A 24,468-nucleotide genomic window follows, 5' to 3' on the forward strand; every position below is an offset into this window, starting at 1 on the left:
TTAATTCTATTTCTACCTTCATTTCAAAATAAGTAGGTAAATTTGACTTCCCTTTCTCTCTGAAATTAATTTCTCACATACAACAGTAGTTTTGAAAAGTTTGGTTTGCATTGGAAGGCAACTGGGTCTAACTTCTGTCTCTTCAAATACATCTGTTTGCATAAAATGCCTTTTTTTTGCATTAATCCCATATGGAAGAGCCCTGTGCCAGAGTTATTTCAGCTTATTTCACCTTCCCGTAATATTCTGTTGAGGCCAATTTATGAAATGCTTTTTTTGCCTTGTATAGAAAACTGCTGAAAGGGTGAGATAGAAGAAGTAAAAGTCAAAAATGCAAAGCTTTTGTTAGTTGATGATACTGTTATACAAAGTCAAAATGTTTTTGGTTTTTAGGCAGCTGAAGATTTTTGTGTGTTTTGAGGATTTCTGCCATGTGTAGTTTCCTTCTGTCATCATGTGGGGTTTGGGAACCCTATAGTTTAGTATGGCAGTGCTAAGAGGGAAATGAGAAAGGGTTTTGACAGGAAAGCAGGATCCAGAGCAACTTTCCCAAATTTCCATCAGAGAGAAGCAAATACTCCCAGCTATTTTTATGACCAGTTGATGTCTTGCAATGACAGACATTTATAACTCTCAGCTGGTGGCTTTATAGCTTACGATCACTCAAACTGGCTGTAACTAAACTAACTAAAAGTTAGAGCCTTTTTGTACTGGCAATTAATATAAATAATGGCATATTTACTGATATACCATAACTCCCCTTGCAGTTCTTAAAATATTCCACCTGCTGTGATAATTCTCATTTCTTTCTTTTATAGTACACAAGGAAGAATCTGGGTCTGGATTACAGGAGCTCAATTAGTGATTGGTGTATATGCGAGAAGCGTCATAAAAGCTGCTTTCTGTAAATAGCCTTCCAAACACGGAGACTTTGCTCCTGTGCAGCTGTGGGACTTTGGTGGTCTCCTCTTAGCCTTACAAGGTTTGTAGGTTTTGGTAGGCCCTCAAGAGTGCTGGGAATGCTTCAGTGGGAAATAGCTTTTAAAATTCTGCCTCAGAATTGAGATCTAATGTTACGCTCATAACTCCCAATTTTTCTTTTACAACCTAGCCCTGAGGAGTTGTATCTAAAATCTGGAATTTGCAGTGTTCACTTGGAAGAATTCCATGTCATAGAGAAGTATTCTGAGCAGATTGCTAAATCATTCTGTTTGACTCTTTGTTCTGTATTAAACTGACTTCTCATGACTGTGACAACCATAAACTCCTGGCCAACCCTGAACCTGGGCAGGATTTGCTTCAGCTGCATCCCTCTAAGTCTATGGGGCCTGATGGGATTCATCCAAGAGTACTCAAAGAGCTGGCTGGTGTCAGCATGAGACCTCAATGGTTTCTGGATCCTGGGAATCTGGAGACGTCCCAGGCTACTGGAAGCTGGCAAATACTGTCCCAGTTTTCAAGAAGGGCAAGAAGGATGGCCATGCAAACTACAGGCTGGTCAGTCTCACTTCAATGCCCAATAAAATAATGGGGAAGATTCAGTAAAGCTTTTGATACCATCTCTCACAGTATCCCTCTGGACAAAATGCCCAGCACTCAGCTGGGTAAACGCATCATATGATGAGTGAGTGACTGGCTCACGGGTCAGGCACAAAGGGCTCTAGTGAATGGGGTGACATCACGAGTGGGTCCTGTCACTAATGGAGTTCTGCAGGGTTCCATCCTCAGGTCCATTCCCTTCAACATCATCATTAATGACCTGGACGCAGGTCTGGAAGGAATATTAAGTAAGGACCGGAAGAAGCACTAAGTTTGCTGACTATACTAAATTGGGAGGAACTGAAGATTCCCTCAAGGGACCATGAAAAGGCCTGCGTGGTCACCAACCATTAATAAATGCTGGATTCTGCACCTTGGTATGGAGCAACCCTGGATGTACAGACAGATTGGGGAATGGGGTGCTGGACAGCAGCACTGTGGAAGGGGAGCTTGTGGGGATTGTAGTTGTTGGTAAATTGAGCATCAGTCCATAGTGTGGGCTCTTGGAGCTGGGGAGAAGAGGGACAGTGCTCCATGAAAGTTTAGGAAATATTCCACACCCTGAAGTGTCAGTTCTGCTCTGAGCTGTGCCCTGATGTGTGAGGATCTGTGTGTTAGGTGATCCATTGTGCAGGCTCTATTCCACAAGTCTGTTGTGTAGATCTCACACCAAATACATGGTCAATAACTTGGAGCCAGATTCAAGTGTCTGGTTTTGCAGTCTGGAGAGGATTGCTTTAATGGTAAGAGTTACTGGTTGGATTTTTGTTTTTCTTAAAGAATCCAGGATAAATTTCTTAATCAGAGTCATTAGAAGACACCACATACAATCAGCACCCTGACAACTGGAGCAATTTGTGCTTTGAGCTCTGTTACTTTTCAAAGCTTAGCTCATCTTGGGAAACAGCTGCCCACAAAAAAAAGAAATACCCCATTTCAGAGTTCTTTAATTCTCTGGGCAATGTTGAATGGAACTATAATTTGCTGTTGTGTTTTCCTATTGCTTAGTAATTCAACTCTTCCAATAATCATGACTGGGATTGCTGGCAAAGTAAATCTGAATTAGGTAGTATGAGGAATACTCAAGATATCTTTGCATCAAGTCCTTTTCTTCACCATTTTAAAGACTTCATTCTCTTTGAGTTAAGGTTGGAGCTCGAAAATACAAGTCTTTGCCACAGAAAACAGCAGCTGAATCAACATTGACAATCTTGCCAAAGACAATGAATCTTTTAAATCTCTTCCTATTTACTAATATGTCTTTATGGCTCTCCAGCTAAAGAATCCTAGTTTCCACAGAATTCACAATTCCACAGATTTTCTCAACATCATGAAGAATACTTTCAAGAATTCATAATGTTGTCTAGAGCATTGTTTCTTTACTCAAGGACATCTAAGCCATTTGCAAAGTTTCCTGACAGAATTGCCATATTTTGCGTGTTTCCTGTGATGGGAACATTGGTCAAGATAACTGACAGATTAAAGCTACTGGTCTTTGAAGTAGATGTCAGATGTTCTTTGTGGTCACTAGGCAAGAGTATTTCAGAAATTAAATAACTGGGGAGGAAAAAGGTAAAATGGAAAAGAGAGTCATTGACAAAATGGGAAGAGAAATCTCAAACTTTTCAGATACATCTGCTGTAGGCACAGATTTGAGGGGGACTCTGCTGTAAGTTGTCTTGGAATGCAGAGAATTTATCTGACAAAATAGGAAAGAGCTTTCCACAGCAAAAATTTGGGTTAACATTTTGTTGGTTCTGGTTCATGCCGTTCCACCCATCTTGTCCTTTCTTCAGCAATTCAAAACAAATCTGAATTTCTTAGTCTGAGACTCTCCTTATAGAAAGATATTTCTTGTTCCTTACCCTGTCGCATAGCAAGGCATGGGTGCATTTAAATATTGTTGGTTAGCAGTATCTCTGGTAAACCTCTGTTTACTTACTGGCCCATCTAACTTTATTTACTGATTATTTACAAAATGCATGGTTATTTCTGGAACAGTTAAGGTGCAAGAACAGCTTTTTATTTTCCTGTTTTACTCTTTATTTGACAAAAAGTCCCTGCTGATATCTGTGCTGCTTCCCCAGGCTTTCTAGCAAGTGTCAGAAGTGTCAGAAGAGACCCTCAGGCTATGGCTTTTGTTGTAAGGGTTAAACTACGGTTCAGGCTTACTCAAAAGAGGTTCACCACGTGCTGAATACATTGTCCTTTGCCACACTGAAAGCAGATTGAGAAGACAAATGTGCAAAAAAATGGCTAGAGAACACAGCAGAGTAAGAGCAACCAGATTTAGCTATTTCTGTTCTCTGTTGTGCCTTCCACATACCACCAGGCAGGCTCAACACAATCTAACTGTGCTTTTTGTAAACTTGAGCCCTTCACTCTAATATTGCTCCTACCCTGCCATCTTTATTGAAATCTTTCCCTCAAGTTAAACAGTTCTTTAAAACTGACCTCTCAGTCAAATCTAAGCAACGCTTTCTTTCACTGATAACCCATTCTCTGGCCCATACAGTCTTAATCAAGTGAACACTGATAGCACCAGTGCTATCCTAAGTGTTTTTTCTGGTTCCCAGAAGGATGTCTACACCGTGTCTTACTTGTCTACAACTCACTGGGCACAGTGGGCTACGAGTTTAGTTGTTGTACTGCAAAAGGCTGTAAACCATTGGCAGTGAAGTCTTCTTACAAGTGCTGCTGTTTCTAGTCCCTACAGACAACTTGGTCTGTCTTGGCAGTGGAAATTCAAATAGGTGTGTTGCTAGAGGACATGAAGTAGAGAGTGAGGGTTCGGATCAGAACATCCAGCCAGAGGTTTCTTCATGAGGCAAAAGCCTTTATTTCGGGGTTTTTCAACCCTTTTTATAAGGTGTTCTGGTACAGGTTAACTTGATTGGTAGAAGGAATAATGCCATCCTCATCCCATTGGTGGGACAAGAGAAAAATACTCTCAGAGCATCTGTGTCTTCTTTTGGGAAACCAAAACCTTGTTTTTCACAGTAGACCTTGAGAAAGAAGAGTTCCCAAAGACTTTCCCTTGGGAACAGATTAGCCCCTGAGAGCTTGAAATTCTCTCGGGTTCAGAAAATCATGTCCACAATAGGTGAGGTTTCCTGTCCTTGGCAGTTTTAAGGTAGATTGGTATCTGATCAATTCAGCATTATGGATGCAAATTTAACTACTTGGTTGGTGCTGGATAATAATCATTAAAGACTGCAGAGTTTTAATTTCTCCTCTTAGAAGCCCTACAAGATACGGAAAAATTCTGATGTAAATGCCACAAACAGAAAACTGAGATAGGAGAGGAAGGGAAACTGCTTATAGGCCTAATCTTAGGCTAGCAAGGCCATTCCAGGTGCCTCTGCAGCCAGAGGGAAAAAAATCATTCTCAAGGCAGACAATGGGTTCCTGTCACTTGTCCCTCAGCAGCTGTTTATGGCATCCCTCCCCAGGGCTTGCTCTCCTTTCCACACTGAGCCAGAGCTGGGAGTGGATTTCACTCTGTGCAAGCCCAACTGTTAACAGAGATGTGTGTGATGTTAATCCAAATAGGAAAAAGAAAACAGCCTTAGAGCCAAATAATCCCTAAAGTATTTCTCTGCACACACAGCTGCTTCACAAAGCTGTGGAGGAGCTGTGGGGATGGGAAAACAAAGGTGACAGGAGGACACGAGCCCAGAGGTGTTTCGACAGCAAGCACCACCAGGCTGATCCGTGTCCTGAGCGAGCAGCCCCGGCAGTGCCTTCCCGGCCTCTGGCTGCTTCTGGTTCTGGGCTCCTCAGAGAAACATGGAGCACCTGGAGCGGCTCCAGCAGAGGCTACAGAATTCATCAAGGGGCTGGACCTTCTCTCCTGTGTGGAGAAGCTGAGGGAACTGGGCCTGGAAACAACAGGTTGGACTCGACTTCAGGGGTCTTTTCCAACCTAATTGATTCTGTGATTCTGTTCAGCCTCGAGAAGAGAGGACTGGGAGGGCACCTCATCAATATCTGTAAATATCTTCAGTGGAGGTGACAGAGGACGAACCATGCTCTGCTCGGTGGTGCCAAGCAAAGAGACAACAGGCAACGGGAAGAAGCACGAAGTTCCACCTGAACGTGAGAAAGAACCTCTTTACTGCGCAGTGACCGAGCACTGAACAGGCTGCCCACAGAGGGTGTGGGGTCTCCGTCACCGGAGATATTCAAGAACGGTCAGGACAGAACCCTGTGCCATGTGCTCTGGAATGACCCTGCTTGAGCAGGGAGTTCGGAGCAGACGACCCGCTATGGTCTCTTCCAGCCTGCCCTATCCCCCGATTCTGTGCCTGCGGAGGGACCAGAGCCCGTCCCGCAGTTCCGCCGGGGCACGGCCGTGACCGCCCGCCATGGCCGCCCCTCAGGCAGCCCCGGCGCGAGCAGCAGCGCCAGCAGCAGCAGCATGACGTCACCCCGCGCGCAGGGCGCATGCGCGACGTTGCGGCGCGCTGCCGGGCCGCCCCCCCCTCAGAGAGCGGCGGGGGCCGTTCCCAGAATGCCGCGCGGCGCCGCCCGCCCCGCGCCGCCATGGAGGCGGCGGGCGCAGCCGGAGATCCCGGCCGCGCTCCCGGCGCCGCCCGGCCCCGCCCCCGCGGAGCCCCGCGCGCCCCTCGCCCTGCAGCATGAGCGGCAGCGGCGGCGGCTCCTCGGCACCCGGCCGCTTCGCCGACTACTTCGTCATCTGCGGGCTGGACACCGAGACCGGGCTGGAGCCGGACGAGCTCTCCGGTGAGTGGCCGGCGGTGCTGGGAGCGGGGGCGGCGGGGTCCCGTCGCGCTGCTCGCCCGCGCCGCTGCCCGCTCACTCCGCCGGGAGCCCCGGGCGCTGCTTTGGGAGCCCGTGCCCCGCCGGGAGCCCCGGGCATGCGGGAGTGCCCGGCTGGGCACGGACCGGGATCGGTACAAGTGACCGAAGTCCCCAAAAGCCCGGCAAGGCAGCGCCGTGAGACGGGCCGGCCAGAGCGCGGTGTTTCGGTGCGGTGGCATCGCGTTAGATCGTCTCAGCCTCGGCGGCGATGTCCTGCGCTGTCTTCGGAGCCGCGTTGCGTGTATCAACTTTAGCCAGGCATTTGAGACACACAGGCGCTCTTAAGGAGTCGGATTTGGGAGAGGAAGCGAAGATAATTTGCGTGTTCAGTGTTAACTTTTTTTTGTAGCACAGGATAAGAATTCTCTTGCGGCAGTATCCGAAAAGAAATCGGATTAGGAAGTGATTATTCTGCTGTTAGGTGAGAATGTTCACACCAAATACACAACTAAACCGTATCAGTCTAGACTACACCACTGTTGTCATACCAGTGTTTTTAACGTTAAAATCAGTTCTGTGTTTTAGCAGCACCTCGCTTCAGCTTTAGTCTTACTGTACTGGCCTCAGTTAAATCAGTGTTGCTTAGCATCTCTAACTCTTCGGAAAGATGAAGGAATGTGGTGGTGAAAACCTGACCTAACATCAGCTGATTCTGTGTATTTTAGCTCTGAACTTGACCAGTAATACATTCTCTCGCCCTCAACCTCGATTTTTTTTTTGTTAGTTCACTTTTATAAGGTGTCATGGGTTTTTTTTACATCATTGCATTTAAGCTGTTCATTGCTAAATAAATTCTTGTTCGTAATAGAGTGGAATTCGTGTTATTAGAACTGACTTCTTGCATTGGGCTCTTCTAAACTTTTTCATTTAATATCTTCAAACAAAATTTCTTATCTGTCCCTCAGGCTGAGCAGTACCTTACCCTAAGAGAATTTATGTTTGTCTAATGTTAAAGTGACTGTAGGCTACAGTTTGAGACTTGAGGCACTGCAAATTACAGTATTGATTTAAGAAATCTAAGAGAACAAAATGCAATGCAATTTCATTGAGAGATATGTGAAGGTTTTTTAAAACGAGATGACAAATAAATGAAGTTTATAGATCAAAAACAACAATATGTTAATTTTGTGATTAATTTGCTGTAAACCTATTTGTGGAATGTGGTGCAAAACACACTCAGTAATGCTCCCTGTTCTTGATAGTCACATGAATAATTCTCCTCACATAATTCAATCTAAAACCAGCAGTGCATTACTTTGGGCTAGCTAATAGTAAACTGGAAGATATCAGTGCCTTTTAAAAAATATTATGTCAGAGTGTGCAGGTCTGAAAGCTGGAGCATGATGTTCTTTCTGTATTTGCTTTCTTGGTCAAGGACTGCATCTGTAGTGTATAAAACTGTAGCGTGTGATATGTCCTGGTCTCTGCTGCTCCACCATCGTTCTGGAATGGTGTTACTTGTGACAAGGTGTGAGGTTGGGGGAGACAGATTTTTATGTGATTTGAGAAAAGATTTTAAAAGAAGGGGGGAAATTTCAGCTAATGTCACAGCATAAGGGCTAGGTGGAATTCGGGTGCGTTTTCTTGAGTTTGTTGTGTTATTAATAATGCATGATAGTGTGACTGATAATGCTTTCAAAATGTGTCTTGCGTTATAGTCTCCTCCAGTGTCCACTGATAAAAATGGAGAGAGCCTCTGTAGATTTCAGTGGCTTTTGGATAAAGCTTGGAAACACTTTGTACTTCCTGGAAGCCTTTCTTGTTTGAATGAAAGGGTCATTGTGCCCTGTGTTTTTTCCCCCTCTCCCTCTGATTTCTGCGCTGCAAAATAGCTTCTGAATCGTCCTACTGTTGAAACAATTGGCTTCATAAGTGCCCATTGTTGGGAGCGGGGCCGGGGCTGCGGGGCCGGGGCTGCGGGGCCGGGGCTGCGGGGCCGGGGCTGCGGGGCCGGGGCTGCGGGGCCGGGGCTGCGGGGCCGGGGCTGCGGGGCCGGGGCTGCGGGGCCGGGTCGGGCACGGCGGGTCCCTCCGGGGCTCTCCTGCGCCAGGGCTGCCGCTTCCAGCCCGGCATGATGTCATCGCCACCCCTCCGCCGCAGGGAGCCGCTGCCACGGCCTCCGGGGGTGCTGCCGGCACACTTTGTTCTCGGCAGGCTCGTGGAGCCGCGCGTTTCAGGTGTTCGGCCTTAATATCGTGGTACAGCGTTTTCTGCAGACTTGTAGATGAGGCATGAGCTCAGGGATTGATGCTTGGTCTAGTTACTTTGTTTGAAGAGACACCTCTGATGGCGTTTTCCTTTTGTATGTTGGAAGCTAACTGAATAGCGCAGCTGTAATGCTTTTTCCTGAGAAAGTTGGCTGGCTGATGGAAGAGGCACAGAATATGTATATATGTTTGTTTTCTATTAATGCAGCGAGAAATCCTGTATTTAGGACTTGTAGTTAGCACAGGATAAAGAATCTCTATTGCTACATATTTTAATTCCTAAATTCAATTCTGGGCATCCATTCTTTTTTTGATGATTGTGTTCCCACCGGGGGACTTGCTAAAGGACATGGAAAATATTTGCTAGGTGGTAGTAAAACAAAACAAAAACCCCAGCACTGGATGAAGCTTAAGCTCCAGCTGTTAAGCTGGATGAGAGAGGAACTGTGGTGCGCTTCCATGTTTCCAGATGGTGTTGATACACCAGAAGTGATGACAGAAATTTTTCATTACACTGCTGCGGTCTGTCACAGGTAAATTTCCTTCACACAGAAAACCACAGAAGGGTTGAGGTTGGGAAGGGACTTTTGGCAGTTGTCAGGTCCAGCCCTGCTGCTGATGCAGGGCCAGTCTAAGACCAGTTGCCCAGAACAATGTCCAGGTGATTTTGGGTATCACCAAAAATGGAGACTCCACAACCTCCCTGTGCAACCTGTGCCAGTGCTCAGTTACCCTCACTTGAGAAGGTGTGTCCTGATGTTTGGATGGAACCTCTTGCATTTTGGTTTGTGCCTGTTACCTCTGGTTCTGGCACGGGATACAGCCTGTCTCCATCATCTCTTCACTTTCTTTTAGGTATTTATATACACTGGTAAGATTCTCCCCTGAGCTTTTCTGTTCTGCAGGCGAAACAGTCCCAGCTCTCTCAGCCTTTCCTCCTGTCCCTTATTCATGTTTGTGGCCCCTTGCTGCACTCTCTCCACCGTGTCCATGCCTGCCCTGTGCTGAGGAGCACAGAACTGGGCACAGCATTCCAGCTGTGGCTCCTCCAGGGCAGGATCACCTCCCTTAGCCTGCTGGCAATATTTTTGACTAATGCACTCCAGGGTACCACTGGCTTTCTTTGGAGCAAGGGCACCTTGCTGGCGTTTGGTCATCGTGGTGACTGCCTGGAAATGATGAAATACATCACCAAAAATCTACTGTATGTAATATAAGGTATTGTAATGCTGCAACATTGAGATAGGATTTCTTAATTTAGATTGTACGACTGTGCCCTGGAAAGGTAATGAGAATGAAGCTGAGGCTCATCTTTCAGCTGGAGTCTTCTATCTGTTGAGTTAATCAGATGTGATCTGAATGATGGTGGGAAACCTTGCACTATATGGAACTGTTGGGATTTTAGTGGAAAAGAGCATGAAACAAAAGGATTTTATTTTCTTTTCCTCCTCTGTGATGTGTTAAGCTTTTAGCAATCACTTGTCAACAGAGTTTGTTTATTATGCAAAGCAAAGCATCAACTTGCCATTGCCTTACGCTTATGTGAAATTGTAGTCTTGGGGTTGCTTTTACAAAATACAGAACTCAGACCCAAATATCTGGAACTCATGTTCTAATTAAAAATCTTCTGTTGAACGTATCTTGGTAGTCTTGAATGTTGTATCATAAAGATGATAATAGTTATTTCAGAAATAGCAATGTTACAAAGGAGAAATAGTGTAAAGAAAAAAAAGTCTATGATCTGTGAAGAAAAGATTGGTGATTTAGTAATAGGATTGTTTTTAAAATAAGAAGAGTAAGACCAATGACTAATCTGTCACCTGTACTTTTTTTCCTGCCTTTCTTCCCAGTTTGAACTGTTTTTTAAAGGTTTGATCCAAAAGTTACTTTATTCAGTAGATGGACTTGTGTTCCTTTGCTCAAATCCTTATCATGGAGGTGCTTTGAGGTGTCCACCTGATCATGCTTCATCCTTAGAGGAGAATGAAAACAGTGTTAGGTGAAGCCCATTTGTGCAGGAAGTATCTTTCCTGTAGAGACCCTTCATCAGCCTTTTCAGAGTTCACATTAGATCTGCTTTCACTCTCTTATATGATGATGTGATACAATTTTAATGATTCTTCCTCTGTCATACCCTTTTTTTTGCATTTTCTTTTTAATGGTGTTGAGGCAAGATCTCTGTGCATGTAGATTAAGTAGCATAACATGACTGGTTATGAGTAAAGCATCTCTGTGCTGCCACCGGAGCCCCTTGATTACTGCTGGTGTGTGAAAAGAAGGTGATACCTGCTCTATAATATTCACCTAGCTCCACTCAAAATTATCCTGACAATCTCATATTAGAGAAAGTGTTTCTCCTCACCAGAAAATCAGAAACCTTGTCTCACCTCATTTCTCTCTTGGTAATTGAAGTGTCATTATTCTTCTATTTTGTTTGCCTCAAATTTAAAATGACACCTTATCTTCATGCATTGTTAGGGGTTGTTTTAATGGAATTCTGTATCAATATAAACTTTAAAAAAAATGTGTGTGATGACATGATTGAAGGCAGTGGCCACATATGTAAGACAATAAATTGTTTAGTGTTTTGGAATTAATTTAGTAGTTCCATTGTGGTAGTCCATGAAGTAAGGCTGTTATCAGCACCTGTGTGCATTTCCAAGTTCAACACACTTAAATACTTGCAGACTTTTATTTTGCTGCAAAGGTATTTCTAAGGGGTATCTAAAAGGAAAGAGGAGGAAGAAGACAATTTAATTTAAATCAGCAGATATAATTTCCTGACTGACATTTGACCTGTTTTGTAGTTTCTTCTGTTAGGCATTTTAATCTCAGAATTAAGACATTTGGGGCTGGAGCCAGCTGTGATTTTTGCAGTGGAGCCCTTCTGCAGTACCGTTTTTTCCTTGGGTAAATACAGCATGTGAGTAAATTCCTCTGTCTTTGGTGTAGTGGTGGTACCAACACTTGCTGCAGAATTTCATTGAATTGGTGGGAACTATTGATTGATTTTACCAAAGGCTGAATCGTTCTGTGATTGTAGGGTTTCGTTTTTGGTGTTTTTCTTCCCCCCTTCTTCCTCTCTTTGTCCATGTGGATGGTATCCATGCAAGCTTCCCACAATTTCCAAAGGGTGCCTCTTCCCTTGGAGATTCATTCTGAAGCTGAAAGGGAGCTTTTGCAGTTCCTTTGCTTTCCTGGGATTGCTGACAAGGTGTTCCCTCTGTGGGAGGCCCCTGCAGTGGCCCCAAGGCTCACAGCACACCTTGTTTCACACAGGTCACTGTGGACAGGCAGCAGATAGCAACAGCTTTTGGCTGGGGTTACATGGGCACATGGGAAACCTTTTAATCCAGATAATAGCTTATTCCACTCTTCCCTACCCCCTCTATCTTTTCCCAAGAAGCTGGAACTGTTTGACATGTTAGAGTGCCAAAAAGGTCTTTTGTCTCTTTGGGAACTGAGGCAGACGTGTTAGGGTAGCTGATATGTAGAATAAAGAATGGCAGAGCCTGATGTAAGAGGGAAGCAGCTGTACTTTGCTGAACTACATCTGAAGCCACAGTTTATTGGTGATATTTCTGTAATGCCAATCTTGTCATTATCATATTGGTATTTTAGGTCAATTGAGCTGTGTGCTTTATGGAATAATCCCCTCAAAACCCACAAAAACTCTTCAGTCTCCCTTCTGTATTCAGTTATAAATTTGGTTTACTTGGAAGGCTCTTTGGCAGCATGTGGGGGAGGAGAAAGGTTACAAGATCTTGATTTGAGAATAAATTTAAGGTACTAAAGCAGTATCTAAAGAACTAAAGTTTACAACTCTGTTTTTTAAGCCTTTTAAAAAAGCCATAGGAATTTCAACTTACTAAGGCAGGGCATGCAAACATGGGTGCATTTGGCTTTTTGTCCATTAGGGATTTTTTTGTTGCTAGTTTGTTTTTTCCCATTGTTTTTGGGAATTTTTGCAGTTAATTTTGCTGGAGAGAGGCTACACAGAGCTCTTGAGTGGATTGTATGGTAAACACTGCCATTTGCAAATAATAGCTTTTTTCCCAATTAGAAATTCTTCTAATTGTTGATTCTGAGGTTACAAAACACCACAACTGTTTTTTATCTGCCTTTTGACTTAGGGAAGTCCTACTTGAGTGTTCTTGGTAATGAATTCTCATACTTACCTTTTGAATTCCCACTGACCTGGGGGGCTCACGTAGCAGAAATGATGCACATGAAGTGACAGTGTCAGAAGCAATTACTTACTGATGCACACTGTGCAGTAATTACTCTCTCAATTTCTTGACAACCATTTCAGATTTGTGGTTTGTAGTCAAGTTTGCAGCGAACTGGAATTCTATCCCTGTGAGGCTTAAAACATTATTGCACAGAAAAATTATCAAGCATTCCAGCACGAACTGTTGAATGATGTAGAATTTACTTGGAGCGTTTCTGCTCAAGGCATGTTTCTTAGTCTTTCCAGGAAAATGCTGCTTCACTTGCGATTTCATGGGCAGGAGCCCATTGGTTTAAAACTTTCCTGCTGAAGTGTAGACTACTGGCTTTTTAATTTGTGTTCTTTTGTTTTTTTACTGGCTGTACTATCAGCCACAGTCAGGTACAATGTGTACATCTGCACTGAGTCATTTGCATATGGATACTGAAACATTTTGAGAAAGAAACTTTATCTTGTGTCATGAGTAAGCAATCTAGAGACAGCATGGCAGGCAAAAGGAGCCTTTTCAGAGAAAGCAACATTTCATTATCTGAGTGAGGAAAAAAGGTTGATTTTACAGAAACAGATAACTTTTCACATAGCTTCAGGTGAGTTTGGAAAAGTTGTTTTTTTTTTGCAATATAGGCATAAACTTTTAGGAGCTTTTCTACTGTTTGCATATATTACTTGAATATATTACTCCTCCTATTACTCCTTGCTACTTTCAGCAAGCTCCCTTGCCAATTGTTGTTTTCTAATTTTGGCCCTCAAGCCCAGCAATGTCCTACTGAGCTGCCATTAGAGTTGCACTGGGGAAAAGATAAGTCCCTTAAGTCAACAAGGTTGGTGCCAGCATAAGGCTGTCATGTCCCTTTCTGTCTCTTTTATGTGTGGGTTCTGGGAAATGTAAACTCTGGGAAAAGTAAACTCCTTTTAAAATTGAAATATGAAGTAACTCCTTCAAAAGTTTTGCTGAAGACTGGTAAAATTTCTGTTTGCCAGTATAAATTGTTTCTCAGAATTCTTTTGGCAGAGATTTTATGGCAGTGCAGACCAATCCAAGTGGAAGGTGTTGTGGTCTCTCTTTGTCCTTACTGAGGTCTTTGTTTATGACCTTGACTACAGTGGTGATACACAATTGTAAGTGATTAACTTGGACCTGAGACTTCTGTTTTCAGGTCTTTGTTCTTCTTGTGCTGATCAGATTTTCATGTTGAAAACATGAGGGCTTTTTTTTACCAAACATGAATCTTGCCTTGTAGACAAGAGAGGTGAGCTTGATCGCTTGATAGGCTTACATGTGAAAGGGAGAGAGCTTAGGAGGCATGAGTGGTGAGGTAAGGAAGGATACAGCCAGAGCAGAGATAAGCTTTGGAGTTTGTCATATCTGTTGACCAAACTGTCAGCACATCTGATTAATTTTCTGTGATTAGGAATCACTCCTGTCAAGCAACTTGACTTTCTTACTGGATGTTTTTTGTTTTATTTGGAAAGGGAGCAGTCCTTATTAAGGCAAGTTACTGCAAAGCATTATTTTCAAAGGTTAGATAGTAAAGTGAAGCATTCTGGCCAGGACTGGTAGACTGAAATGACTGTATAGCTGATCTTTCTGTATTTTTCTGACCTCTGTATGTTATTGAAACCTGCTGAAAGACTTCATGTGTTCTTTAAAATATGTTTTTTCTTTTCAATGCAAAACTTCAGTGATATCCAGGAAATACTTGTTTAAAGGACTGGACAAGTGCTTTGATAAGATTTGATCCTTATGCTTTGACACAGATGTGTTTCCATCAGTTCTCAGTGCCAGAGGGCTATGGGAGCACAAAAAGTAGGGGCATTTAACTGGATGGGATGTGTCACTGAGAAAGGAGACCATGCTTGTTGGGAAGAGCTGTTTGGAATGGTTGTGCTCAGGCTTTCCTGAAGGGTCCCACTGGATCTGCCAGCCTTAGGGGGGGGAGCATGAGAACAGCTGGTTTCTATATTAAATATGCTTAAAATATGCTTGTCTCCACTTCTGTTATATATTTCTAGTACATGTAAAAGAATTGTGTTCTATTCTGAAGGTAAGCCACCCTTTTCCTTTCTTAGTGTCTTCTGTTGCACATATTCCAGATCTATTGTGTAATGGAAATAGCGTGTCCCCCCTGACCCCCGTGGCTGAGAACACGCCTTCCATTGAAATTCTGAGGCCTGTTTCTGTTGTTTAGTTGGAAACAGACCTGAATATCTTTCTGTAAGTCTTTTTGCTTGGGCTAGAACAGTAAAGTGGTTTACTAAAGCAATTCTGGTTTTAAGACCATTTCATTGAAAATTTCTGCTAGACAGTCTTGACTAAAATACATTGTATTTGATATTGTCCATCTGCCTTCCTGTATTACATACAAATGAGTACAGAAAAAAAAATAGGAAATTATTTAGCATGTTTTTAAAGATGTAAGCTGAGGACTTTTGCTAGATTCTTGATGGTTTCTTCTGCCACTACCCTGTCCTGCCACTTCCTTGTCCCACCTCTTCCTGCCTTCCTTGAAGCGGTACCAGAACAATAAAAACAAAAGCTTTTGGTTTCCTGACCTTACAATCACAGAATGCAGATGGCCTCAACTGGTTTTCTGTGTTGCTTTAAATTCATTGTTGCAGCATTTGAAACGATTCCCAAGTGTGTGTGGCAATATGTTTTGTTATCAACTAGCTGAATGCTGAAACTTAAATGATGAAAGGGTATCTATTAACTCCTAGATTTTCGTTTGCCATGAAGGGCTTTGGAAGAATTTACCTATCAAAGGAATAAACAATTATTTGTATCTGGGAGAATTTACACTGAATATGCAGTTAGCAAAATGACCTCTTTATTTATTTAATTTCACAGGGAGTTTCTTTGTGTCACAGTTTTTTGAGACACTACCGTTCTTGAATTTTGGAAAGCAAAAGACAATGGGAAAACAACAGGACCTTTAACAGTTAGCAGGTTTAGGATTAACTGTCTTTTTTGTCTCTCTCACCTTTTTAAAGTCTGCAGTAGGAAGGATATTATTGTCAGCTGAATGTTCAAAGGAGTGTGTTCTCCTTGGATTGGGGTAAGGGATTGTTACAAGCGATGGGTTCCCTAGATGAGAAACAGGAAAAAAAAAAAAAAATCAGGGCCCTTTATAACTGGTTATTTTCTTTGTTTTTTCCCTACTTCCTTGAAACCAAGTCCTTCAGATTTCCCAGAGGAAGGATGGCACTCCAGCCACACGCATTTCACTTGCCCTTGAGATCCATACCGGTTTGTTTGTATCTATTCTTACCTTTGTTTTAGAACGGCAAGCAGTGAAGTTGCTTTGCCTTCAAAGTTTTCTCTCAGGGAAAGTGGAACAGTAACTTCTATAATGAAGGTTGTAGAGGAAGTCTCAGCTGTGAAAATCAGATGTGGCAATATTGCAAATCCAGTGGGATGATGGCTGCTACAGACAGCGGCTGCAACACCTGATTCCAGTTGCTTCAACAGCAGTGCTGCAGTAAAGTGAAAGTGACCCTGAAGGTTCTTCTCATGGATAATTTAACCTGCTTGAAAAAGTATTCAAGTTCCAATTCCAGTACCAAATTAAGAGGTCTAACCACCACTTCAGCTTGTGCTTTGCCAGGTGGCCTTGCCAAAGGGGGAAGGGAGATAGGGAGTGTGGGACAGAGGGTTTGTGTGTTTCAGGATAAAAGGGAAGAATTCTTCTTTGTGTATATCCGAGCAAGAGGTTTGCTGGAGAAAGGAGTTTTCTCTAATGAGAAATACGTGCAGCTCTGTTTAAGGAGGAGGAACTGGAAGGAAGGAAGCAAGTCATAATCTGAAAGCATTTGTCTATTGATGGAGTGTTTTTTTGCTTACAGATTTGGCAGCTGCAGCTTCTCTGGATTCATGGTTTTTATTCCAAGAAATCTTGTATAATGAATTTCTTACCTTAGTCTGCCAGACTTTGAATGTTTATTTCCTGCATTGTAGAGAGGTATTTTATTTCTTCACTTCTATATGGCTTAATATTTGTTAAAGAAGGAATCAGAGAATTTTTCTGTTTTAAAAGTAAACCTTGGCTAATTCTTACTGTATTAATAGCTCTCTGTGTATGTAGTGAAAGGGTTTTTCTTTAATATTATAATAGGGTGTCCTGAAAAATCAGAATGGTGGTATTCTGCAGAAGGCTTGGCCTAGGTTTTTTTTTGGTGGGGTTTTTTTTCCTTTTTTTTTTTTTTTTTAATTATTTATTGTATATTTTTGAAAGACTAGATTGAATCAACAGATTGACATCTCATTTCACATCTGTTATAGTTCAGGCCATATAATTTAATTACCTGTTTGATTATCCCACTTTTCTCTCAAGACTTGAAAATAGAATATTTTATTAATAAATAAATAGGGCAAGTCTTATTTTTAATCAAACTCTTTTGCCTTTAATTTTAAGAAACTGATTCTTGGCTTAACTGTCTTTCCATCCTTTGATGTATCTTAAGCACCTGTATTTGCTTTCACAATGTTACCAGGCCAGCTGCTGGTCATCTGTCAGTCTGACTAATCATGAAGTACTCAAATCTCTCAGTGCATGTCCCATCACTTTCCCCCAGTGCCTCCCTCTCCCCAGATTGCCTTTATTTAGTCCATACTTTTATCTTTTCTGGAGTGTGGATTCCAGAAGTGTGTGCACACTATCTGTTTTGCCAGTCAACTATTTTTATTTAGACTTGGACTATGAATTTTGGAGCTGAAGTAATTTTATGTTTGATAAGCATAATTATTTATTGTATTATCTGTAGTGTTATTTTGTGTACTGAGGATGTTTGCTGGCTGAGCTGGGAATCCTATTGCTGTTTGTGGCATTAGATGGTAGTTTTGGGTTAACTTCATTTTAAGTGTTACTTGTATCTTTGGAACTAAGACAAATTGTATCTTTGGAAATGGTTTTTTCTTTGTGTTAGGTGCTTTGACAGGCATGGTTTTGTGCTTAAAAAGCTCTCACCCAAAACCCAAGAACGAGAGAGGATGTTTTTAAAATAATCTGTGATGGTCGTTTACACTGAAGTATGGCTTTCTGCTATATAGCATTTTTAAATTTGAAGCAGGGTAGAATTAGGCTGTTCTATGAATGATGTTTGTAATTCAGGTGCTGTTCAAATCCCCTTGTTTGACTTTTGCGTTGCAGCCCTCAGTTGTGAAAACCTCTGCTGTTTGGCTGTCATGGTCAGCTTGGTCTCCAGTCCTCCACCCTGCACGAGTTGGGAGGGTTCCCAGCATTATCAGATTCTCTGAACTGTGGTGCTGAAGGTGCAGAAGCAGAGGGTATGTTTGTAATGTTCTGTAGGGTCTTCTCAATCCTAATTCATTTTCTCTGGATTCTCTGTGCTGAGTAGTACAGGAAAGCTGCCCTAAGTGTATGGGCTCATAGTTTCTGTTGCTGTTACAAATTCTCATTGTTCTTTTTCATTTGTTAATTACAGCAATATGACTGTTTCATATTGAAGCTGTTTTATATTTAGTTCAAGACATTCATTTTAGTGACAGCAGAAATTGATACGGAGCCTCTAAAAAGCTATGCTAAAAAGATTCCAGAGAGTGTCTTTATGTAGAAAATATAAAGTTAATGTTTTAATTGCATGCTATCTAAGAATTTTTGAAGATGTCATGTATACAATAAATGTAGAACAAGACAGAATGAACTGAATTAATAGCAGGCTGTATCACAAGAATTTAAAGAAAGAAGCTGCCTGGCAGGGTGGAAGCAGCAAACCACTTAATCAGAACCAGTCGAGCTTTCTGGATCTTTGTTCTGTAATTATTTTGAGCAGATGAGTGGACTCGGTGAACAAAGGAAGGAGGCAGTATAAATGACGCCTTAAAATCAGTCTAGCACCACCATTTTGTTTGTTTATGGGGCACTTCTTCTGGTAACTAGGGTAACCTCTTCTGACTTGCTCTCAATTGTCATAGAGGGAAAATTGAGCTAGTCTACATCTGAGATAGCTCCTCAAAGACACTTTTTTCTAGCTGGGATGCAAGGAGAAGTTTGCGTATGGTTCTTAGTCTTGCATAATTTTTAGAATTGCAGCACTGCAGTCACTTTCTAAATATTAAAGCCAAATAGTAAATTGACTGCATGTTCAAAAGGCCATTATTCAACTTAAAAAAGGTTTTGTTTGCAAAGTATCCTTGACTTTTTTTTTTAAACACGTTTTCCCTTTCTCATTAAGGACAACTTAAGCCACTGTTCTATTATGTAAATGGAAACTTGTCAAGACCGTGTGGGATTTACAGAGAAAAATGACTGAGATATTTTAACAGGTTTAAAAACATTCCTACAAAGAAGCAAACTAGCCAGCAGGGAAATTTGAATTGTTAGACTCATGTACAAGTGTTCCTAGAAATTTGCATTAGAAATTTGTAAGCAATGCATGTGGAGACATGTTACATCTATGCAAGGTCACAAGTAGGTGAATCTGCAAGTTGTATAACTTAACCATTTTTCTTATTACTGTATTGGGAAGACCCTTTTTTCCCCTCTTTTTTCCTGTTGAAGAGGAATACAGAAGGCAGTGAATCATATTTTTCTCTGGGTAAATGAGGAAAGAGCTAAAATTAGATCTTCAGAGTTCATTCGTTTTATTCCCGCTCAAAGCTGAGGAAAGCTTGGTAGATGGCATTTGCAGGTTTTGAATTGAATATTTTAGTTTCTGGAACTTTTTTTTCCTTTATTATTATCTTATAAAAAGGTCGTGTCCACTGATATGGATTGCTTCATGCAGATACTTCCAAAGCAATGCTACCCTGGGTAGGTTGGAAACTCCATGGGTTTCTAAGTCCTAATTCTCATCAGATCAAGACACAGACACTGCTGGCCACTGCTCACAGGTGGAGAAGTGACACAGGTAAGAAGAGGGAGCAACATAAAGATGAGAGCCAGGGAGGTTTCCAGCATACACTACAGATCTCCGTGGTGATGTGGCTTACGTTTGGTGTTAGGTGACTCAGGAAGGGACCGATAAAATTAGGTGTACTTGTTAGTTCAGCGTAGGATACTTGCAGTGCATGCATTAGCTCTTCTAATGTGCTGGTAATTACGAAGTCCAAATTACAGATATGTAGGTCAGCATAATTTCAGAATGGTGTAATTGAAGTTAGAACTGAAAGCCCATCATGGTTCCATACATTGCAGATAGTATTAGGTGACTGTTAGAGCAGCAGTGAAAAGGGGCTGGTTTGAGCTGGATCTTCCAAATAAATGTTAACATGTTCCAACTCTCTGGTCATCTTGAGCAGGTTTGTAATTTGCTTTATGCACACAATTCAGTCCATCAAGTTCAGTTTACTGAAAAGATGTGAGAGGGAAGTGATGGAGAATTACCTGCCTCTAATGTGAGATTTCAACCAATGTTGAGTTGGTTCCCCACTGAAGTCTGAGACTGCTCTCAGCTGAGCTCTGCCTGCCCAGGAGGAGCCAGGCCAATTCTGTGGTCTTGGACATCCCTCAGCCAAGGAGACTTCCTCACAGGTTGTGTCTAGCTGGTGACTTCTCTTTTGATAAGCAAGCTGACTCTAGTAACTTAAGTCTTTTATGCGTATCTTCTTAAATTACACAGTGGTGTGGTTTAGTCCAGCCCCACAGAGCCTCTCACTCCCCTCCTGTGGAATGGCTGAGAAAACCAGAAGTGTAAAAGTGGGAAAACATGCAGGTTTGGATAAAAACAGCTGGATAGTTGGGATAAAAACAGCGAAAAATTGTTTAATAGGTGAAGCAAAACAAAACAGGAATTCATCCACCACCGCCCATGGGCAGGCAGGTGCTCGGCCATCTCCAGGACAGCAGGGATCTATCATGTTTAATGGGGAGGGTTGATGAAGTGTGAAAAGTGGGAGAGGAAGCAAAGGGCATTACCAGAGCCAGGTGATGGTTGCTGGTGTTGAAAAATCTATTACCTGGCATGGCAGGAGCCAGCAGGTAGCAAGCTGGGCCTCAGGAAAAGGGCTGGCTTCAGGAGTTAGCAGGTATTAAAACTCTAGTCCATGTTTTCTTCAGCTCACCAGTTTTACCACCTCTGCATCTGTGGTTTACCTTTTGCTTCCCTCTTGTTTTGGAGGATCACAATGAACTAATTAAAATGTTGGTGTGGCTGAACTGGATTAGTGAAATGTTAATCTTTGTTAACCCTTTCTTTATTTTCTATTTGTTTATTTTTAATCCAAATTGTTTCACTGATCCTATTTTGAGTGGGATGCCACAAGGGGTGTTTTTTTTCCAATGACAAAGAAATTCTGAGATGCTCTTTTTCACTGTCTTTCCTCTGCTGGGTGCAGTGCCAGGGCTGCACTAAACTAGTGCTTGTGGATTTGTACTGTGCCTGGTGAAATTATATTTCTCTGTGCTTTCATGTTATTATTTACAATGCAATGGGATTCTTACTGTTTTGAAGGTTTGATATTGGCCTGAAACTTCCTGAAGTATTGCTGGGTGTTTACAGATTTCATGTGTCATTTGATGTTTCCTGACAAATAATCTTATAGTTGTAGCTGTTCGTGCATTGATTCTGATTCTAGTCCAAGGTAGTTACTTTGCAGTCTGTAGGACAGTTTGCATCTTGTTTTTTGTAGAGCTTTTCCTCTGATATAACAAACACGAGTGGTAAATGTGTATGTGAGGAACTTCAATGGTATTTGAAAGACTCTTTTAGTCTTCAGCAGGCAATACCGTGTTCCATTAAAAAACCCCAAAGTTTCCCTTTTGCATGGAATTTGTATAATAGAAATAAATTATTTATAGATAAATAATTTCTAAATACCTCTTTACTATAACTTGGATAAGGAAAGTACTTTCTAGCCATTACTTCTGCTAAGAGAGAGAAACCATACAAAAAGTGTGATAGGATAGCAGTCCTTTGATAGTTGTTAAGTGTGGGGGCTTTCTGTCTAAACTTGTGGGATACATCATATTTTTATCAGTTTCTCTCCTCTTAGGCCTTCATTTTCCTGGTTGTAGAACACAATTGTCCATTTCTGCTGGTGGGTTAGTCTTTTGCATTTGCTAAAATTGTTCTTCACTGTTTTCATCAAAACAATTTCAATTATTCTTGAATTAATCAACTAATTGAAGGAAACTAAGATTAGCTCAATTGGTTAGAGCATGGTGCTCATAACATGAAGGTTGTGGCTTGATCCCTGTATGACCATTTACTTAAGAGTTGGACTCAATAATCCTTGTGGGTCCTTTCCAACTCAGAATATCCTTTTAATTCTGTGACTGTAATTCACACAGAGACAGATCTTGAAACCTTTAGTTATTTTTTGGGGCTGGAGATGTGCTGCAGTTGGTGTTTTGCTGTAGCAGGGTGTCTGTGTTTGAGGCTGATTGTAAACTTAGAAATTTAGGGTTAATTGCTCTTTGCCTCTGGATGTAAGTAAAAGTTGTTTTTGGATTTCCCCCCCCTCCCCACTGCTGATGGCTGTCTAGTGCAAATCACTACAGAGGAGAGAAGGGGGAGCCCAGGCACTGGAAATACTGGTGTTCAGGTTCCCATTACTTGTAATGCCAAGAAAACAGAGTGTCCAGTGTCCTGGAGTTACACAGATCACCTGGGCTGAACTTTTCCCATGTTGGTGAGCTGTCTGTTGACATTCCCTGCCTTGTTTGCATCAGTATCTTTGGGGGCTAGCATGGCTCAGTCTGAAGGTCCAGTAGTTTGTTGTATTGTATTCCAAGCATGAAGTCTCTTCCAAAGAGCATCTCTCCTAGCTGGAGATGAGAGACTGTGCTGCTGGGGAAGGGAGGAGGAGTGTCCTGCTGAGCTGGCATCCAGAATTCCAGGAGGGCAGCCTGGAGAGAAGGGTGCTACGGGCTACTCTGGCATCAGCAGTGTCTGTGCAACAGCTGAGTGCCTTGATGGATGACAGCAAGGCCTGGCAGGGTTGCCTTATGTTTCTGTCTGAATCAGGACTCAGTGGTTTCCAGAAATCAATTTTAGTTGTTTCATTAAATTACAGACAGACTCCAGCTTTAAAAAATTTAAGAGTGTGTTGGTGAGAATGTCTCTTGGGAGGAGATGGTGCAAGGCTGCTTTAAATAGGTAAACATCCATTCAGTTAGGGTTTGGGGTTTTCTTTAATCATAAGGGAACAGAAGCATCATGTATTTTTCAGTGTTAATAATGTTAATGAATAGGTCTTCAAGTCACAAATTTTTCTTTTTAATTTCAAAACACGTACAGCCTTGCACATAGGTGAACTTGGTGATTGTGCTGTGTGGTTTCCAAGTTCAGGAGAAAATTTGGCCTTCGTGTATTTTCTCTCCTCTGCGTATGTGGAAGATAAAAAAAACAGCCAAGGAACAAAACAGCTTAGTACACGTCTGAGGTTTTTCCTCAATTATCTAAAAGTTGACATTACATCATCTGCACAGATGTAAATATAGAAAATAGTAGGTGTGTTAAATCTCCTGACATACTTTTAAAAGCTTTTTACAGAGGACTGACTTCACTTGAGTGTATGTTTGTACCAGTAGATATGTGGCATTATGTCCATTTTTCTTTCTGGGAGATTGAAAGTTTCTTTAAATGCTTGTTTTCTTCTTTTATGGTTGTTTTAGCTGCCGAAATGCTGTTCTCTTTTCTGTCTTTGGCTCTGTACTTTCATGAGATGGTTATATTTCAGTGAAGCTGTATCCTGTTTTTTCCGAACTATTCCTCTCTCTATGTTCCAGATTTTCCCAAATACACATTTTTTTCTTTCTGAACGATGATATTATTGAGTGATATAGTTGAACAGATTAATAAATAATGTAGCTGAATGGCTTTGTATGAAAATTAGCTGAGCTGTTGATTTTTCAGACAAATAATGAAAGCAGTTCTTACTTCAATTTCAGTGCTAAAACCCAGAGAATTGGCAAAATAGATGTGAATATTTGAGCATTGCGAGACCTGTCCTAGGTCCTGATACAGGGTAAGTTCCCTGTCTGAGATAAGACTTAGTTAAAGAAAATCCACAGTTTCCAGGCTTCTCAGTTGTCAAAGAACTCATTAAGCATTCACTGGAAATTCTGTTTGCTTTGATGTAATGTATTTGTTAGATTCTGTGTTGTGCAGAGACAGTGCTGTAACCATCTCTGTCTGTGGCTACTTAGTGGAAGTAAGTGTTGTGCCAAATAAAGACTCTAACTTGGCTTTGAAATTGAACTTTAAATATTACTCTGAAAGTACAAAACAAACCCAACCAATTCTGAAATCAATTTCTATTGCCATGTAATTGCTGCGTGTAAGAAAACAAGAGAGGAGTTGGAGTGTGTTTTCTCTTTTTGCAGGTGTTGCTGAAATAGTTCTGTTTATTTAAAGCATATGATTTCATGCAATTGTGCCTGATTGTTAGTGCAGCTGTCAACAGCTGCATGCTCATTTAGCTAATTGCATTCTAGTAATATAGCTAAGCTTATTTTAAGATACGCAGTTGTACATTTTTGGTTTTTTTAAAGCAACTGCTCACACTCAGAATATTTACTGCAGAAAGTTCTGTGCTATCACAATGAACTGCCATTGCTCTAGAGGAAATTTAAGAGCTTCTACACAAGACTTTCAGCCAACTTAGCATATGGATTGCACCTTTGGAAAGTTGGACCATGCCACTTAAATTCATACAGCTCTAAAGGCCTTGAAGTGATCTTGTCCTTGGGGTCAGTTTCATCATCT

The 24,468-nt window shown here is 41.8% G+C and overlaps 1 protein-coding gene across 1 annotated transcript in view; it reads left to right on the forward strand.

Moving 5' to 3' along the window:
- The first annotated feature begins 6,159 nt into the window (after nucleotides 1-6,159).
- The window catches only part of DENND5A (DENN domain containing 5A), a 64,167-nt gene continuing 45,858 nt past the window's right edge, over nucleotides 6,160-24,468 (forward strand). Inside the window, exon 1 of the mRNA XM_014257901.2 lies at nucleotides 6,160-6,285. Coding sequence (XP_014113376.1) covers nucleotides 6,180-6,285 — 106 coding nt within the window. The 5' untranslated portion in view covers nucleotides 6,160-6,179. The remainder of the gene's footprint in view (nucleotides 6,286-24,468) is intronic.

This window comes from Pseudopodoces humilis, chromosome 7 (assembly GCF_049639895.1).
Source record: "Pseudopodoces humilis isolate 2021_Gansu_Grassland_sample_001 chromosome 7, ASM4963989v1, whole genome shotgun sequence".
Taxonomy (NCBI): domain Eukaryota; kingdom Metazoa; phylum Chordata; class Aves; order Passeriformes; family Paridae; genus Pseudopodoces; species Pseudopodoces humilis.